The 18,548-nt window shown below is 39.7% G+C and overlaps 1 protein-coding gene across 1 annotated transcript in view; it reads right to left on the bottom strand.

The window, feature by feature from the left end:
* Nucleotides 1-18,548, bottom strand: part of svep1 (sushi, von Willebrand factor type A, EGF and pentraxin domain containing 1) — a 64,947-nt gene that overhangs the window by 14,038 nt on the left and 32,361 nt on the right. The window contains exons 7-32 of the mRNA XM_088409769.1: nt 17,020-17,214; nt 16,820-16,938; nt 16,606-16,735; nt 14,877-14,984; nt 10,919-11,050; nt 10,251-10,442; nt 10,060-10,181; nt 9,886-9,991; nt 9,614-9,790; nt 8,418-8,651; nt 8,183-8,344; nt 7,919-8,080; nt 7,045-7,206; nt 6,767-6,855; nt 6,595-6,691; nt 6,383-6,496; nt 5,142-5,255; nt 4,856-5,057; nt 3,273-3,430; nt 2,957-3,155; nt 2,368-2,543; nt 1,866-1,990; nt 1,598-1,727; nt 822-992; nt 533-706; nt 337-456 (exon numbers count right to left, since the gene is read on the bottom strand). Coding sequence (XP_088265895.1) covers nt 337-456; nt 533-706; nt 822-992; nt 1,598-1,727; nt 1,866-1,990; nt 2,368-2,543; nt 2,957-3,155; nt 3,273-3,430; nt 4,856-5,057; nt 5,142-5,255; nt 6,383-6,496; nt 6,595-6,691; nt 6,767-6,855; nt 7,045-7,206; nt 7,919-8,080; nt 8,183-8,344; nt 8,418-8,651; nt 9,614-9,790; nt 9,886-9,991; nt 10,060-10,181; nt 10,251-10,442; nt 10,919-11,050; nt 14,877-14,984; nt 16,606-16,735; nt 16,820-16,938; nt 17,020-17,214 — 3,870 coding nt within the window. The remainder of the gene's footprint in view (nt 1-336; nt 457-532; nt 707-821; nt 993-1,597; nt 1,728-1,865; nt 1,991-2,367; nt 2,544-2,956; nt 3,156-3,272; nt 3,431-4,855; nt 5,058-5,141; nt 5,256-6,382; nt 6,497-6,594; nt 6,692-6,766; nt 6,856-7,044; nt 7,207-7,918; nt 8,081-8,182; nt 8,345-8,417; nt 8,652-9,613; nt 9,791-9,885; nt 9,992-10,059; nt 10,182-10,250; nt 10,443-10,918; nt 11,051-14,876; nt 14,985-16,605; nt 16,736-16,819; nt 16,939-17,019; nt 17,215-18,548) is intronic.

The following is an 18,548-nucleotide window of genomic DNA, read 5'->3' as shown; positions in this document are numbered from 1 at the left end:
CTTTCCTGTGGGGCAGTCAAAATGGCTCTGTATATTATCAGTTGCTGACCCTTGTTCTAAATGAGCTGCCTCAACTCACTTCAACATAGTTCAAGGACACAAAGAAGCCCCAAAACAGCAGAAAGGCCTAAATTTTGTAAAAATCAAGTTCCTCAACTAACTTCTACAGAGTTCTTTAGTACAAACATGCTACAAGATGGCACCCAAGAGCTGCTTTTAAAAATCAAAGCTAAGTTATTACAGGGAAATTTGATAAGTCCCTGCAAAAACAAGCAAACAAACACACAAAGTCATGAATATTCAGAGGAACACTATCCGGGCCACCTCCACATTTACCTGTGCAGTTCTTTCCATCGCCACTGTACGGGTGGATACAGGTGCACATGTAAGAGCCGTCAGTGTTCCGACAGCTGGCGTGACTGTCGCAGTCCGATCCCAGGGCGCACTCGTCCACATCTCAAACGCACACAAACGATCGTCATGAAACACACTGCGCTTCCATCTGCGCGGATTAAACATCAACGTGAAGTACCGAGACAAGCCGGTGGACTTCCTCCCCATTTGCCGCTGTTGGAGCAATGAACCTTGGCGTCACCCAGCAGGTAAAAGCCGGGGTTGCACCGGTAGACGACCGAGCCGCCGGCGTGGAAATCGTCGCCCTGAAACTCGCCGTTATCCAGGGCTTGAGGGGGCCCACAGGATACGCCTGTTAATGAAAGCCAAATCACTTTGCTAGTCTTAAAATGAATCATTGTGTAAATATGAAGTTGTTTTTTCAGCAAAATGAGACTTTATCGGCAAGAAACCAAACTTTTATTTACGTTCACAGCTGGGAAGAGGGTGGCTCCACTCTCCTTGATTTTGGCACTGGAGAATGGGCTCCCCCACCAGGTAAAAGCCGGGATCGCACGAGAGCTGAACCTGGGCGCCAGGACTGACCTCTACCGTGGAGGCATGAAGGTGAGGCACGGCATTTTCCAGGTGTGGGCAATCTGCAAACAAACATAAATATGTGTAATATATTCTAATATGGTACCATTTCCAGTGAGGTAACCAGATTCAAATAACTTTTCTAATATCAACTTTATTTACTTAGATTTTTGTATAAGCTAAGAGATAACTTGACAACACATATTACTCAATGTAGGAAAACTTGTTGGCCCGCTAGAAGCAGCAGTGAAAAAGAATTGACAAGCTGTCGCACTCCAATCCTCGAGGGCCGGTATCCTACATGATTTTGATGGCTCTCTCTCAGACACACCTGTTTCAAGTGATTAAGATGATTTTCAAGCTCCTGCTAAGCTTGCGAATGAGCGAATCATCAGGTGTGTTGAGGAGAGACACCTGGAAAACATGCAGGATACCGACCCTCCAGGACCAGAGTACACTACTAAGCTGTTAATAGTGATCAATAATTAAAAATCCAAGAAATCACCGGATTCTATTCATGAACCATGTATCATTTTTATATTAACCACAGCGGTCAGTATCTGCAAAATATAACTATTAACTAGTAAATTGTAAATATTACTTTTGGGTTAGGGTTAGTGTTACTTTTTTAAAGTACCCGTGGCAACACTGCTCCATTCACACTTACCAGCGCAAAAAATGCTGCTGAGGTTGACTTTGACCCGTCCCAAAGCTCCATTGAGAAAGTCTGGCCAAGCCAGGACGTTTCCTCTGTGAGTGACGTGGGAGGCGGGGCAGCTGCTCGCAAGGACCTTGATCTACACAATAGCAGTAAAGGTGGGCTTTAATTCTTATCTTTCAGAGTTCTATTATCATGCGTGACTTTAAAGTACAGTAATGATTTTTTTTTCCGATATAAACGTTTTACAAAGAGTGCGATGAGATTCCATGCATACCTGTTGCTGTGTTAAGACACGATCCCAGATGTTGAGCTGGCTGATGGAGCCAACGAAAGATTCCACAGGGTTGAAGCCTTCGCCTCTTTGGTCTTGGTCCTGACCCAATACCAGTGCACCTCCACCTGCAGGACAGGAGTCAAGCCTCAGCCGTTAACAACCATTGCCAAAAAAAACAAAAAAAAAACAGAGATTTTTCTACTCTGCAGAAAGGCCTTGCATATTTTTAAATCAGCATTCATAAATTTGTTTTCAAGGACAAGCAGCGAAGAAAATGGATGGATGGATAAAAACATTTATTTCTCATCTAATCTCATCTACTTTCAGTTTTAATGAGGTGAGTTGAGGAGCTTCAAAGTATATAAGTATATTTATGGTAGAAACTATTAGTATTGAAAAGAAAAAGGTTTCCTTTTTGCAATATGCAGCATAGTTCAGTCCCTACTTCCCATACGATAGTATATACTGTATTTAAATGAGCGGGGAGAGGATAGCACTACACCTGGGATACTGGTGCCGACTGACAGGCCTTTGCCTCCATCTGAGGGCTTGCCGTTGATGTAGATCCTCCAGTCCCCGTCCCAGCTCCTCCAGGAGACGCCGATGTGGTACCAGCTGCCGGTGTTCACCGCCGGGCAGTCGGTAATACGCTCCTTACCGTTCACGTACAGAACCCACCTGCAGGGACAACATCGGGAAGTGTTTGTTTTTCTTCCGAGGATCCTCTAATAACGTTAACAGTAGTTGAACAGAATTGATTGAAGTTTTCATTTCGAGTTAAGTAGTACTTTGACACTATCTTGTGGCATCTTGGTGCCAAGGAATAAAACTGAACTGAGAAAATTAGTATATTCCCTACATGTTGTTTTCAAAGAACTATGTTGAAATAATTTGAGTAGTTTCACTTAGACAAGAAAAAGTGATGCTAAATCAGAATCAAATCAGTGTAAGGATGAGCAATTTAGTAAGTTTGTTTTCTTGGTTCCTATGCAAATGCATGTTCATATTTTAAATCAGACATTAATATTAAGTTCAACTAACTTTGTATACCCCAAGCTATGCCAGTTTGAGAACAACTGTGTATTACTGACCCGTTGTAGTCTATGAGTAGAAAAGCATTATCGCTGCCCTCCACGGCGTAGGAGATAGGTGTGCCATAATTGGTGGTGTCTGATGACCTCATCCAGAAAGTGCACGTGATCTCCGTAAGAGCCGGCATAACTCCATCCATCAATACGTAACCATGGATACCTGACACCTCAAAGTCCAGGTTGAAGGCGGAAGACATTTCTGGCCGAGGAGCGAGGAACATTTTTATCAAGGTTGATATACAAAAAAGTGTATTTTTATTTCGTTCTACAACCACCAAAAACAACAAAAAAAAACTTGATCTGCCCTATATAGTACCTGTCTCACACCTGGTTCCGTTGAACCCAGGGAGGCAGCGGCAAGTGTAGGACCCGAGACCATCCAGGCAGCTGGCCCCGTTCACACAGGGATTGGGGTCACACTCGTCCACATCCACCTCGCAAAACTGACCCCTGTAGCCCTCCACACATTCACACCTGCAAATCAAGAACACCTTGCCATAAACAACCATATCAGGACATTCAGTTTTAGTCTCAAATTTAGGGAATCTAAAATGCATTAAATGCTTTTCAGGTCAACTTACATAGGGCAGCAAGTTTTGTTGCCTCTGTATGTGTTACTGCTCTATAAGTAGCACCAATTATAGCCCATTACACATCGACCAAAAATAATTGGGCAAACGGCTAATGTTTGACGATTTTTTTTAACTTTTTACCTTTATGCACCCTCTTTTAACAGGACATGCATTTGTGTAACAAACTTGACACAAATCTATACTATATTATTGTATGCTCAATTATATATCATGAAATATGTTGATAGGGTCATTCTGTGCACCCATCACTCAAAACTAGACAAATCTGAATTTTTCTAGGAAGTTGAGAGGAAGTGACTTGGATGTCACTGCTTAACACACAACCCGAAGTCAGAATATCTTTAAAAATAATAAAAAACAATGTTCGACATGAATAAAGCATAAATGTGTTACATATGGCAAAGATTAATGGCCTGATAATTTCAATTACTCATTAAATCCCAAAGATATTTTTAGGTGTTTTCAAGACATTAAATTCCAAGTAATTTATATTTCTTTTCTTGAGTTAAGCTAAAGTAGGTAATTAAAGTAAACTAAAGATAATTTATTAAGGTAATAAGGTACTTCAGGTAATGAAGTACTAAGTAATCCAGTACTTTACAGAACTAAATCCTAACACTGCAAAAATTAGCTATCATTATAGTAGATAAGTAAGAACAGAAGTAACTAATTATTACTGAAATAATCTATTATCTATTACTATAGATAATAGATAATCTATTACTTTAGGTGATTATTTTAAGTTAAGAGTTTTGTACTTAATTATCTAGTTTAGAATCAGCCATTTTGTAAATAAGTAGTTGGGATTTAATGCCTGATCTCTTAAAAAAAATAGAATGATGTTTGGGATTGAATGAATTAAACACATTGAGCTACACGATGCCTTGCGGGAACGAAAAGGGGCTTTTTTTTAACAATATGTAAATCCACATATATATGATGCCCATTGAAATGCATTGGGAGTAAAAAATATTATAGTCAATAGAATTTTTCAATTCAATCAGACAATTAATCTTAGCCCTAGTTTTAAGTAGCTGTTGTTAGGTTAAAAATAATAAAAAATAACATGTCTAGAGCATTTAGTATAATGTTAGCATAGGGCTGGTTAGCATAAAGCTGTCAGCTAGCTTTGTAAAGCTGTCAGCTAGCTTTATGCTAACCAACAGTCATTAGACAAGATATGGTTTGTTTGAATGAACATTGACCTTAGTTAAACTACCCCAACAAATCTCTGTTGTGATTTGCTGACACTTTACGGCACTCAGTAACAAAATCATAAAGAAAGGAATTGAATGTATCACATCACCTGAAATCATTGAGTCCATCCACGCAGGAGGCGCCGTTAAGACAGGGGGCGCTGTTACATTCATCCACGTTGACCTCGCAGCGGTCCCCCGAGAAGCCCACGACACAGTTGCAAGCATAGCCGCCTGTCAGGTCCTCGCACACGCCGCCGTTCTCGCACGGCTCGGAAAGGCACTCGTTAATTTCCAGTTCGCAGCGAGGTCCTGAGGAAGCGGAGGACAAAGCAAAAAATTGAAAAATGACATGCGACTTTTGTTTTGGGGAAAAAACGTGAACATATTTCTGACCTGTGAAGCCGCCGGCACAACTGCAGGTGAATCTGTTGACCTCGTCCACACACACGCCTTCGTTTAGGCAAGGGGATGAGAGACATTCGTTCACCTCCGCCTCACACAAAGCCCCTGACGCAAAAAAAAAGTAGAGAGGGGGTCAAAGTTGACTTTTGAGGCAATACGATTGAGTACACGAGAATAAAACGAGACACGATTTATAATATGAATAATGCTCGATGTAAATGCTACAGTTTTCAAAGTTCTCTTGTTTAATGAGCAGATCGCAAAAAATAAACAATTTAGCATGAAAATGTAAAGATGAATAGGGGACTCATTTTTGTTACAGGCTCATTTTTCAGCTATATCTGAGCTAGTTGCTTTCGCCACAGTGGTGATTGTAAAATAACAAGGGCATCCTGGATTTAGGGCTGCTTCCATTGAGTATTTTGGTAGTCAGATAAAAATAAAAACATGTTTTTGTTTGGTGAAAAACAAGTAATATAATTTTTTGATAATCAACATTTTTCAACTGAAATTTGACGATTATCTTTTTCATTTTAATGAGATGAAGAGACGCCAGACCCACAGGAGACACATTTTGACTGAGCCTGGTATTCATATGTTTAAAAGTGATCAGTAGCAACAGCAACCGTGTCAGGATTTTATCATCAAAGTGCGCAGTTTGGAACAGCTTCTGAGAATGAATTTGGGGCATATCATTATTTGTTAAGCTAAGGTGTATTTAAAGCTATTTTATCAAAGCTTTGGCTGGCCTTCTCACCACATTTGGCGTCGTGTTTTACTGTCATGCATCGCATTCTCCTGTGTACTCTATTGAACTTATGACCCAACAGTGCCTCTATCTATCTATCTATCTATCTATCTATCTATCTATCTATCTATCTATCTATCTATCTATCTATCTATCTATCTATCTATCTATCTATCTATCTATCTATCTATCTATCTATCTATCTATCTATCTATCTATCTATCTATCTATCTATCTATCTATCTATCTATCTATCTATCTATCTATCTATCTATCTATCTATCTATCTATCTATCTATCTATCTATCTAGCTATCTATTATCTATTAATATATTATTATCTATTATCTATATAGTATCTATCTATCTATATCGAGTATTAACAGGCTGTTAGACCTTTCTATCCATCCATTCATCCATTTGTTCTTATAATAGTATGTATTTTACAAGTTTTTATAATAGTATGAAATCAAAGAATGACTGACCTAAAAATCCTGCCTGGCACTGACACTGGAATTCTCCTATGCCGTCCTTACACAATCCTCCATTCTGGCACGGAGCAGAGTCACACTCATCCACGTCGACCTCACACTTGGCGCCTGTGGGGGAAATATTTTTCAATTCCGGTCACATTTATTATTATGCGGTAGTTTTGAAAATATTCTTCCTTTGTAAGTGGTTTCTGGTTTCTGTTTACCTGTAAATCCGGGCATGCAAGTACAAACGTAGCCAGCTCCCACTTCTTCACATGTTCCTTTATTCTGACAGGGATTAAGGAAACATTCATGGAAAACCTGTTGGGAGAGAACCGAATGACGCACACTGTATGGCACAAATAGAAAAACAACAAAAACAAACTAGAGTCAAACCTGACTGCTGGCTTGGTAGTCATCTATGACCTCGACCTCTGGAGCGGCAGTCACACTCTCCTCTTTGGGAAGAAAACTAGAGCCAAAACCTGAGAACAAAACCAGTAAAGATAACTGAACTATTTCTGTCGAAACTAAGTGTAAATGTGGAAGAAATGATGCTGGAATGAAATGGTACAATTGAAAAATGTGAGACACATTGAAAGTTGCCATGGTTTGAAGCGGTTAAGAAATGTGGAAGGTGGATATAAACATCAGCACTGAAGTGGAACTCATACTGGAGCAATGCTGGATGGTGGTTGCCCCGGTAACTGTGGTGGTTCCGTAGAAGGGACAGGACAGGCAGTAAGAGCGTCCGTGATCTGGCTGGTAGTAATCTCTAGGGCAAGCGTAGCAGGGAACCAGGCCGGTGCGGGAGAAATGACCTGCCGAACATGGAACTGGGGAGAGGTTGTTGAATTAAGAAAGACTCACAATATATACATATATTAGTGCTTTTATTTCAAATTAATTCAAATTTGTAGTTAATTGATTTTATCAGTCTCTTTTAAATTTCACCTAAAACTTTCTGACATTGTATTACTGTGGCAGAACAAGAAAGTGGCTTCAATCATTTTTTTTTCCTTGAACAAACTTTAGCAGATGCATTTTGTAGGCATTTATCTTCAGTCCCAGGTGTTGTCTGCAATCTTTAGTTTTGACCATCAGGAGGAATATTGCTGTTTCCATCCTGTCCGTTAGTGCCTGGCTCAAAGGTCGAGTACTCCTGAGTTAATTTTGGCAAAGAGCTTTGCTATGGCTTGCCAAATTAGCCTCTTTGTTGCAATTGTTATCTGTGGCAACAGTCACAACTGGGGGCTTTGCATTGATGTGGTAGGCTAAACTTGAGCTGCATCTACGGCAAGCAAGCTTCTTCTTACAAAGAATGCATATCAATTCACCTTTATCAACAAATTTGTCATTCATTAGACCAGTAATTCTCAGGTGCTCTTCCATTTTCATGTCTTCTTTCTGTTCCCTAACCTGTCTTCCTATGAGTTCAATGTATTGTTATTTTTTACACAAGTATATGTATGTCTACCGAGTTACATCATGTGAGTGCGTTTGCCTCCTCTGATTTGTACTGGCTAAAAACAAAAAGCGGGGCGTCACCTCCACACTCCAATTCATCCACAGCTCCCCGTGTGACAGTGGACGTCTCGTCAGGACAGACTAGACACTCCCTGGCGCCGTAACCGGGCTGGAAATGACCCAACGGACATGATTCACATATCTCCAACCCATTCAGAGAGTGACTGCCGGGTTTGCACTGCCCTGAAAACGCATTTTTGCACAAAGATTGCTATTTTTACACCTTTATTTCCAATTCAAGTCAGGAAGTGAAATTTCTTAGATTTCTAAATGAAGGTTCCCTACCTTTGCATTCGGCCATGTTGCGAGAGTGGAGATAGGCGGTGGAAGTTCCCTCAGGGCAGGATTTACACTCCAGCTGACCCTCCTGATCCTGGTAGGAACCCAGCCAGCAGCTCTCACATTCATTATACTCCAGGGAGAAATAAGTTCCCACTGGACATTGGACTGTAAACAGCGCACGCAATCAGCGTCAAGGTGGACAACGAAAAAAATGAGGCGATTATTCCGGCCCACCTACCGCACATCCTTCCTCTGAGTACCGAGCCAGGTCGGCAGAAGAGCGAAGCCTTTCTGCTCTCCAGCGACTTGGCGTCGGCTACAATCATCTCAGAAGACACGTGGAAACTCGACAGCGACTGCCTGGCCAGCGTTCGCTTCAGGCGATTGGTCAGCTGCTCCAGGGTTCGAAGGAGCCTCCTCTGATTGGCCACCTCGATGGAGTCGTTCCTCGACAGCGGAAGAGGGACGCTTGCTAGGAGAAGGGACAAAGTTCAGAAGAATTCTTATTCGAGTTAGATTTTGAAACATGTGAGTCGTGATTTTTTTTTTCCTTTCAGTACTGCAATGGTACTGAAGCAAATTATTTTGAATGTATTTGCAAGGACATTTGAATGTCCTTGCAAATACATTCAAACATACTTGGAGGCTAAATGCTAAAACCATTGCATTGCCCCCCAAAAGGCACATGCCTCATGGCTTATTATAAGGAAATAAAAATGTAACCTCCAAAAATTGTTAATATTTTAAATTTTCAAACAGATCTTTAGCCAAAAGCTGGATTTTTTTTTTCACATTTTTTCAAATATTGTTATACACATACATTTCAATGTGCTTGCAAATACGTTAAACTATTTTTGCAAATATGTTCAGACATACTTGAAAGTGCTTGAAAATAGGTTTGAACATTTTTGTTTTATTTACATTTATGCTTAATAACATTTTCCCATAATGCCACAGATAACTGACTTCTGCCTGTGCATTACCTTTTGGCATTAAGGCAAAAAATGTGATTTAGCAACGGAAAATCTAATGGAAAAAAAAAACCTAGTAATAAACAATGTTTACTTACTTAACTTTCTAATGTATTGGTGTGTGTGTGTTTTTTTTTAGTTGTGCTTGTGCAATTCAATATCCTGTGGCAACAGCTGCAAGCACGATACTACCGTACAAATTTGTACAGTGTTTGTTTGTGATTTTTTTCAACACAAGCGATGAATTCTATCTTATTACAAGAAACGAGATCATATCTATCACTATGCAAACACCATTCGTGTTTTAAACACTCTGAAGTCTTTTTCATTTACTATGCCCACTTCACAAATTCTTTCCAATAACTGTCGGTTAAAAAAAAAGTTGATAGGAATAATTACACAACATATGCATATACAGTATGTTTAAAGAAAAAAAAAACACAGAAAAACGCAAATTTTCTACCTGTGATGTTAAAAAAGATCTGTATTTTCTGGTCTCGGGTAGGTCCCCGGATCTTTCTGTGCCTTTTGCTGCGATGGCGACTTTGTTGTCTCTCGGCGGGCTGGTGGGTGCCCGTGGCAAAGCCTGATTCGAAGTAGGCATAATCTTGAGCTCCCTGAGGACCCCAACCCCCTGGTACTGAAATAGTCAAGACACAAAAAATGATGAATCCAATTCTAAACCCAAACCTTGGCTCTAACTTTGGCTGTAAATAGATATTTGTGTCATCATACCAATGGCGAATCCATTCTCATAGTCGTAGTTGTACTCAAGACAGTTGCCTTGTGGCATCACTTCCAATTTGCAGGTCACATCATCACCGCTACAAATATTTGGGAGCTGCGAAGAAAAGGAAACGTGTATTTTTTTTTTTCTTGCCGTGGGGGTTAACAGTAGCAGCTTCTCACCATGCTTCGCAGTTTAGATTTCAACTCCCCCGTGAAGGACTTGACCAAGTCGACGTCATCACAGCGTGAGGCTTTAAACAGCATCTCGAATGGCTTCAGTCCATTGTTGGCTACTCGGTTCACTGATTAAGAAAAAAAAAAAGTCAGCAAACAAGCTAAATAATTATGAACTTATCCCTCATCACACCCACCAGAGCAGTCGGGTCTGTCCGGGGAGTAAGGTGGCTCCCACAAACCGTTGTGGGCGCAGAAGTAGCTATGCACTGCGTCCTGAGTGAAGCTGTAGCCATCTTTACAGTGTAGCGTACAATTCACGCCTTTCTCTTCCTCCAAACATATGAATTCTCCGTTAATGGGGACGTACGGCTGTTCGCAAGTCGTACCTGGATCAATAAAATTAGTCACAATCAAATAATAATAGCATCGTATATGAGTACCACCTAATGAGTGCAAACCATTTTTGGACAAGAAAAAACAAAAACAAACTTTCAGTCGAGTTCTGAGTCATCCATGCCTGAGTTATTAAACTAAAGAACTACATTTGTAGTGGTTTCTCTACGTGCATTTTGTTCGGCAACTACAGTAACTCCAAAAGATGGTGTAAAATGCTCATCCACATAACAGTTACTAAAAAAAGGCATTTGACAATTTGGCAGTAAGTTGCTTCATGTTCCTATTAATTTGCCCTTAATTCGAAAATAAAAATGTACTGTTCCTGTCACAGCACTAAAGAACATTAAATAAGATTTGCTGATAAACTCTGTTAAAAGCTCACGTACCACTTGAAATGCCTTCATGTACCACCATTTAAAAACCATTGCTATATACTATGATTTCACAATATAATGTCATGATTTACCTCGCACACTGATGGTGAGGTTACAAGTGCGGCTGTTTCCTGCCGCATCTGTGGCCGTATACTGGACCAGGGTCTCTCCTACTGGGAAAAGTGAACCTGGAGAATGGCTACTGGTCACAGACAGTCGGCCGCCTTCAAGAAACACAAATAAAAGGGTGGAGCTGATTCATAAGCACAAAATGGGTTAGGTGTTATCCTGAAGGGGGCAGTCTTAGATTTGGTTTATTTCTCAGTGCTAAATGCATTTAAAGAGGCAGTATCATGGGAGTTGACTGTTTTGGAGATTTTAACGATGTTACAATGTTGAGCTCGCACACAACACATCACCTCCGAAGTGTTGCCTTTCATTGATGCATTTCTAAGCATTCTTTGCTTATTCTGCGTTGTCAACAGCTAAACATGACTTGCAAGAGGCCTGGTGATAATAGCAAGTCCTACTACCCGTGTAAGAGTACATACATGCCAACCTTATCCAGGTGTTTTAGTTTGTTTTTGTTCCGGAGTTGAAGAGAGATTTTGCACCGAGTCAGCCAAGTAAACAACAACATTTTTTACTGTAGAAAACGTGTGGTTCGGAGCTCACAGCCAGACAATCAGCATCAGTAGTAAATAATTCACTCTTGTTATGAAAACCTACGGAACCGATTTAATAGGAGGAACAGCTCTTACTGAGTGCGGTGTTTCAACATTGTTTGTATTTTAGTGTTAGTAAAACGCCTGTTTTGGCTCCTTCATTCACTTTGCTGGGGGCGTATCCAGCGCTTCACGACCCTTGTGAGAATAAGTGGTGAAGATGATGGATGGATGGGTGGCTTGCGGCCAGCATTGAACCACCTCATGAAGGGGGCGAGGCGGCCACACCGTGAGAGGTGCGGCTTCAGCAAACAAGACATTTTAGTTCCCGGGAAAAAATATCAGTACCATAAAACTCATATTTAATAGGAAATTAAATCACAGATGTGCTAAAGGTCATTTATATGCATTGATTTAATTGTGGAAAGTTAAAAATTTCATGATATGGGAACTTTATGAAGCACTTAAGTAATAAGCCTTGTTCCGCCTGTTATTATACATAGATAAATCAATTAAGACACATAGATGACAAATACTTTAAAATGAATACTTGTTCAGTTTGTCTGTGAAACGTTTAGAGGCTTTGAACTGCAATGAAAGTGGAGTAATGTGACTCTAATTAAACCCCAAAAAGCACATTTTAGAACGGTCAAATTTTATTTGGCTGGAATGCGCTGACTCCTATTTGATGACTTTGAATGTACTGGTTAATTTTGAACATAGCCACTTCCCAAATTACAAGAGTGTGTGCACACATGTGCAACCACGTAATCCCAGATGTTTCGTTTTATACAGCCACATCAATAGTTGTGGCAGGGGGGTGCACACTTGTGCAAGCTTTGCATCTGTCTGCATTTTCGCATCTTTGGCATTAAATTTGATCTCACACACAATCGCAATGCTCTCTCACACACACTACAGAATAATTTTTGATCTTATCCACGACTATTTTTTTTCTGAAAACATCTCACATCCACAGAGCTAAAATGCTCTCACACACTACTGAAATGATCTCATACACAAAAGTGAAATGCTCCGAAAGAGGTTGACCTTTTCAGGTCATATACTAGAAAAAAAATGAGGGGCGTAAAAACCTGAATGCTCCCCATTACAGCACAACCACGTCTGGGGTCTCCCTTTGAAGCCTATACAAACAAATGTATCGCATGTGTGCGTGTCTGGCGAGTGGCGGCTATATTTAGATCCGGCATCAGGGTGTCGACTGGAAAAACAAAACATTGACGTCAAAAACAGGGCTGGGCTAACGTTGTGCAATTCCCGTGGAGAGCCACTGCAACCTGTTATTACAAATTCGGGGGGTCGCCGAGAGCCCTGTTGAGACGCCGAGCGTGAATGTTTTGTTTCTTTCGCGTACAGTGGTGGAAAATGACAAAGTGCAAATATTTGGTTATCCTACAGAAGTAAATTGTTTTTAAGTACTTTTATCCCCCGAATCTGATATTTAATGAAGACTGAATAAAAAAGTACTGAAAGATCGTGTTTTGTAAATAAATATAAACCGGCGAATTTGTCCGTGAGAATGGCGCCAGGGCCGGTCGAAATCCGGTTCGTCATCTTTCACCACGACAGATTACGAACACAAGGCAGCTCTAAAGCAGTCCCTCAATGCGGTGGCATCCCAACAGGAAGTCAAGGTTGCAAATTAAGGACTCCGCTGGCCGCAGCAAAGCAACATCGCAGATGTGTGCGTGACCTCCTCCAATATTGGGGCACGTCTCTAAGAAAAGTGCGGAATGATTTAGAGCAGGGGGTGGCAAAAGGTTCGCGTGGTCAAGCTCAACTTGGGACAGATGGCTCAGGTCATTCAAAAAATAAGTTAAAAAGTAAAATTATTTAATCAATCAATTGGTATTTTATTATATCATTACATTGTTTTCATTACTAACTAAATATTTGTTTCATGAATTAAATAAAAAATAGAAACTATTAAGCTCAAATAATAATTCATTCTCATTTTAAACGGTTAATATTTAAATCAATATAAATACTAAAAATGGTCCAATGTAATTTTTTTTAAAATCACAAATTACCAGTAACTGATAAAAATTAGAACTGTCAAACGCTTAAAATTTTTAAAGTAATTATCACAAAGGTTCCCAGAATTAATCTCCATCACATTTTTAAAAATCTATTTCCTGAAACGCTTTTAACTAGTGCTGTCTAGTAATTCAAATTTTTTGGCTAAATACTTGCAAGATTTTCTTAACTTAATCGCAAATAATCACATTCTTCAACAACTATTTCTTACAGAGGTCGTAACAGATATTTAATTGGGTATAATTTGGGATTTCACATAAAATCAACAAAATATTTCATTTCAAAGACTGTTGTAATAGCTTTCTTTGATTATTAAATTTTAATTGTCCTACAAAATACAACAGTGTAACAAAACTGCCAAGTCTGACTCATCAGAGGAATTTTTTCTTTAGGGTTTCAGAGAAACAATTTTCAATGAGCTTTTGAGCAACCTTTTAACACAAATCAAAGTAAACGTTCATAAGTATAAGTTTGGTTGCAAAGTTAGCAGAATTCAGGTGCCACAGGAAGTTGGTAATTTTTTTTTGGGTGAGTTTTTTTTTTTTATAACATTTTAATTAATTTCCAAAGTTATTACTTTACCTTTGAGAGCCCTAATCGAATACATGTTTATTGTATCATTTAATTATTTATTTTACTGATCTTTTTTTATTTCCATTAAAACACATGACTATTTAATGACCTTATTAATGACCCTCATTCCAATCCAATCCAACTTTATTTGTTAGGCACTTTAAAACAGCCACAGCTGACCAAAGTGCTGTACAAAACAATAAGAACATCGTAAAAACAGACACAATAGCTCAAGGATATAAAACGCTAAATCTGATAAGACAAATGAGTAAGGGTAAAACATAGAATAAAATGAAGGATAAAAAGAATAAAACAGCGAATAAAATGATAGGGATAAAAGAATAAAGGAATAAACGACATGTTTATAATGATGAGGCCTGACCTATTAATAGGAGAAACAATTTTAGATAGCCAATAATAGCATTTTGAAAATGTGTAAAAAACATGTTTTTTTTTAATTATTATTATTTTTTTTTATCTCTGTTGACAACAGCACTGTATATGCATGAATGCCTGTAGTGTAAATCATTTGTTTACAATATTTGAGCGGCAAATTCACATGAACGCTATTTCTCTCGGAGACAATTACAATCCGTCTCTCAAAAACATATAGCAGAACCGCACACAGACCAGCCCCCTTTTTCCAGTCATTCAATGGAAACGATCTTGTTTATCCATCATGTGGGGGAGGAGGTGACGGGAGGGGAGGTGGGGGGCAGAGAAGAAACCACTGGAGCGCGGTCACCAGACATACCTGAGTTATCGGAAAACTGCGGCTCGTCCCAAACCACCGCCGTCTCGGTGTCCGCGGCCTGGACCGTAGGCGGGGACCTGCACCTGTCAATCACCGGGGGCTCCGTATCTAGAAAGGACGGTTGCATGTCAAAATAAAAGAGTCGAAAAAATCAAAAGGTGAGCGGTGCTGTCATAGTGCACAGTTTAACCACATGTTTCCCATGAAAAAAAAAAAAACAAAAACCTCTGCATCAACCCCTGTAGTAACATATGGTAATGTTCATGGATTTTTTTTCCGCCTGCCTGCTGGGATTACAGACGGTTTTTTTTTTTTTTTACTTTTTTTTTTTTGCACCTGCTGAGATGAATGAGCTGCCTGAGTGACTAAGATCCGAGAACGTTTCCTGTAAATGTAAGCCTACAATTACACTTACTAGGCTCACTGGGCTGGTCGGCAGCCAATCTGAGGGCAGAAGGAACCCCCGCAAATATCGAAAGGCTGCTAAGCATTGACGCTCACAAGATAACAGCAAAGCACTACTTCTGTCTAAATGAAACTTCTCAACTCATTTCAACAAAGTTGCTTGACACCAAGATGCTACAAGATGGTGGCAAAGTCCTTATCTAAATAAAGTGTCTCAATAAAGTTCGGCATAGTTCCTAGACACAATGATGCCACAATATGGTAGCAAAGCATTAGTTTTGCCTGAATGGAACTCCTCAACTCACTTCAACACGCTGTTTGTTCCTTGGCTTCAAAAAACCAAGCAAGAGGGCCGAAATGGACCTTTTTTCTATATCAAGTATCGTGTACTTCTTTCACTTCAAAATGCAACAAGAGAACAGCAAAGCACTACTTTTGTCAAATTTAAAGTCCGCAACTCACTTCAACTTTCTTCTTTGTCCTTGTCAAAATGAAGCTCTTCAATTCATTTCAAAATAGTCCATTGACACGATTGTGGCAAAGGACTATTTTTGTTTGAATGAGAGTCACCGACTCACTTTGGCCTTTCAGGTTGTTTCTTGATCAATGGCTCATTTTTTTCATCATTTTCTATTATTGTTTTTTTTCACATCAGCTAATGTGTTACTTGACTTCAATATGCAACGAGAGGGCGACAAAGCATTACTTTTGTCTAATTGGAAGTCCTCAACTCATTTCAACATTCTTCTGTCTCTACAAGTAAGATTGCAGGAAAAAACTTCCCTCGTCTAATGAAGATCTTCAATTTATTTTGAAATAGTTCATTGAAAAGATAGTGGCAAAACACTATTATCTAAATGAGGCTCTTGCACTCACTTGAGAGTTGCTTGAGACAGAAATTCCACTAGATGACGAACAACATTACTTATTTTAAAATAAAACTCAACTCATTTATGTTGTTTCTTGAATGCAAGATGCTACGAGATGTCAGAATGAAACTCCTCCACATATATTTAACACAGTTCTATGACTCAACTTTAACCAAGTTTCTTGAACCTAATAGGCCACAATGTGGTGGTAAAGCACTATTTGGTTCGATAAAATTCAAATGACCTCAACATAGTTCTTTGATTCCAAGATAACATTAAATCTCAAAATGAAACACCTCAACTCATTTCAACAAAAATCCTCGGCACCAAGGTATCATAAGATTTCGCCTAAGTAAAACTTTCATTGCATTGTCCTGAGCACAAAAACAGCAAAACATTTTTATGAATGTTAAATATGTGCTTAGATTTAAGAAAGGCGGGAAAAACACTGTTACCAATAACAGTGACCGTGAAAGAACAGTTGGCTTGGTTTCCGGCACGGTCGGAAGCGATGTAAGTGATGGTTTCTGTTCCGATTGGGATCAGTTGCGGTGGAGTGTACACCGGTTTCACCTGCACCTCCACCTAGAGGAAGAGTGGGATACTTTTAGAAAAAAAAAAAGCACTCAAAAAGCGTTCTCACATATATTTTGCAGAGGACCATCGAACCTCTTCTTTGGAGTTGTCGGTTGCAATAGGAGCGTTCCAAACGACGTGAGCTGTGCTGCGCCGGTCATCTGTCTCTGCGATGATCCCCTCCGGACACTCCATCCATGGTGGTTCAACATCTGAAGAAGTAAAACAAAAACGTCTCCTGTACTGAGTACGTCCCCGTCAATCACAGAGACGTTGCGCACGCAATGGAATACCTTTGCAGACTGCCTTGTGGACATTGGCGGTCCAGTTGCCCGAACCAAGGCACACAGCCTTTCTGTTTCCATGGAGAATGTATCCTTGGCGACAGGTGAGCATGCAGGATGAACCCGGGGATGCCAGCCTTTTGGTGCAGGCGGGAGGCGACACTAGGATGTTCTTTAGGGGCCCAATCGGGGGACAGCGCGCCTCTGGAAGCGAGATGGTAAGTAGTGAGATGCATCTGATGCGCAAATTGCCAATCAATCTTATGCCGAACATTTATGAGAAACTAGTTTCAACACATTTTTTATGTTCAATAGGAAAATGTACACCATAATGTGTGATTATTGTATCTTAAAACATTGAGACTACGCTACAGCATTGCCCACTAAATCACGGCGCATTCTTTGCAGACATATGCATGAAAACCGTGAACTGCTTCGAAAACCCCCCGAAAGCTCATCATTGTCTATAGGTGCCAGAAACTCCTCAACTCACTTCAACATATGGTACTACTTTGACATTAAGACAAGATGGCAGCAAAACACTCTTTTGATCTAGATAAAATGCCTCAACTCACTTCAACATATGGTACTACTTTGACATTAAGACAAGATGGCAGCAAAAGACTTTTTTTATCTCGATAAAATGCCTCAACTCATTTCAACATAGTTCTTTGATTTAAGCTGCCACAAAAGATGCTGTATAAAACTCCTTAACATTCTTTAAAAAAATTAGTTGACCCAAAAATACCACAGGATGGCAGTAAAGAATTATTAAGGTCAAAACGACACTACTCAACTTATTTCAACATAGTTCCTTGACACTATTGATACTACTAAAGATGGGGACAAAGCATTATTTTTGTCTAAGGGGAATTCGAAAACTCACTTTGACATGGTCCTTACCACAAAAGAAGATGACAAAGCACTGTTTATGTCTATAAGATACTCCTCAACTCATTTCAACATTGTTCCTTGACACAAGATGCCACAAAAAATGGTGAAAAATCATTATTTTGGTTTACTTTTGTCATATGAAATTCTTATACTGATTTTAAAACACTTCCATCACACCTAGATGCCACATGTGTAAATGAAGCTCCTCAATATACTCTGACATAGCTTCTTGACAGCCAGATGTCACAAGGTGGCGGCAAAGCAACTAAACCAACCATCAACTAAAGAATAATTTTATTGAAAAAATTATAAGGGTTTCTTTATATGAACAAATCGTAGATTTGAGTTTACTTTAGTAATGCAGGCAAATGGAAAATGTTTTGATGAGGTATCCATTTTGGGGGAATTGAAAGGTTTACTTATCAGATTTTCAAGGAAGGCTATCCAAGTGTCCCGTTCAACGAGGTCGTTTTCAGGAGTCATAAAGAGAACTGGAGGCCTTTTATTTCATTTCTGGGACGCAAGCCTGCACCCTCTAAGTCATCCGCTACGAGCCTTGAATGGGGGCTTCACCCACATCTCGCCATCCTCTCTGGGAGGTTGAGGCGCTCGTCTTACTGCCTTGTGCAAACAAAACGACTAGG

Source organism: Hippichthys cyanospilos, chromosome 1 (genome assembly GCF_059441005.1).
Source record: "Hippichthys cyanospilos isolate Australia breed blue-spotted pipefish chromosome 1, RoL_Hcya_1.0, whole genome shotgun sequence".
NCBI classification, from domain to species: domain Eukaryota; kingdom Metazoa; phylum Chordata; class Actinopteri; order Syngnathiformes; family Syngnathidae; genus Hippichthys; species Hippichthys cyanospilos.
Note: the sequence above shows the minus strand (reverse complement) of the source record. Positions and strands in the feature narration are given on the sequence as shown.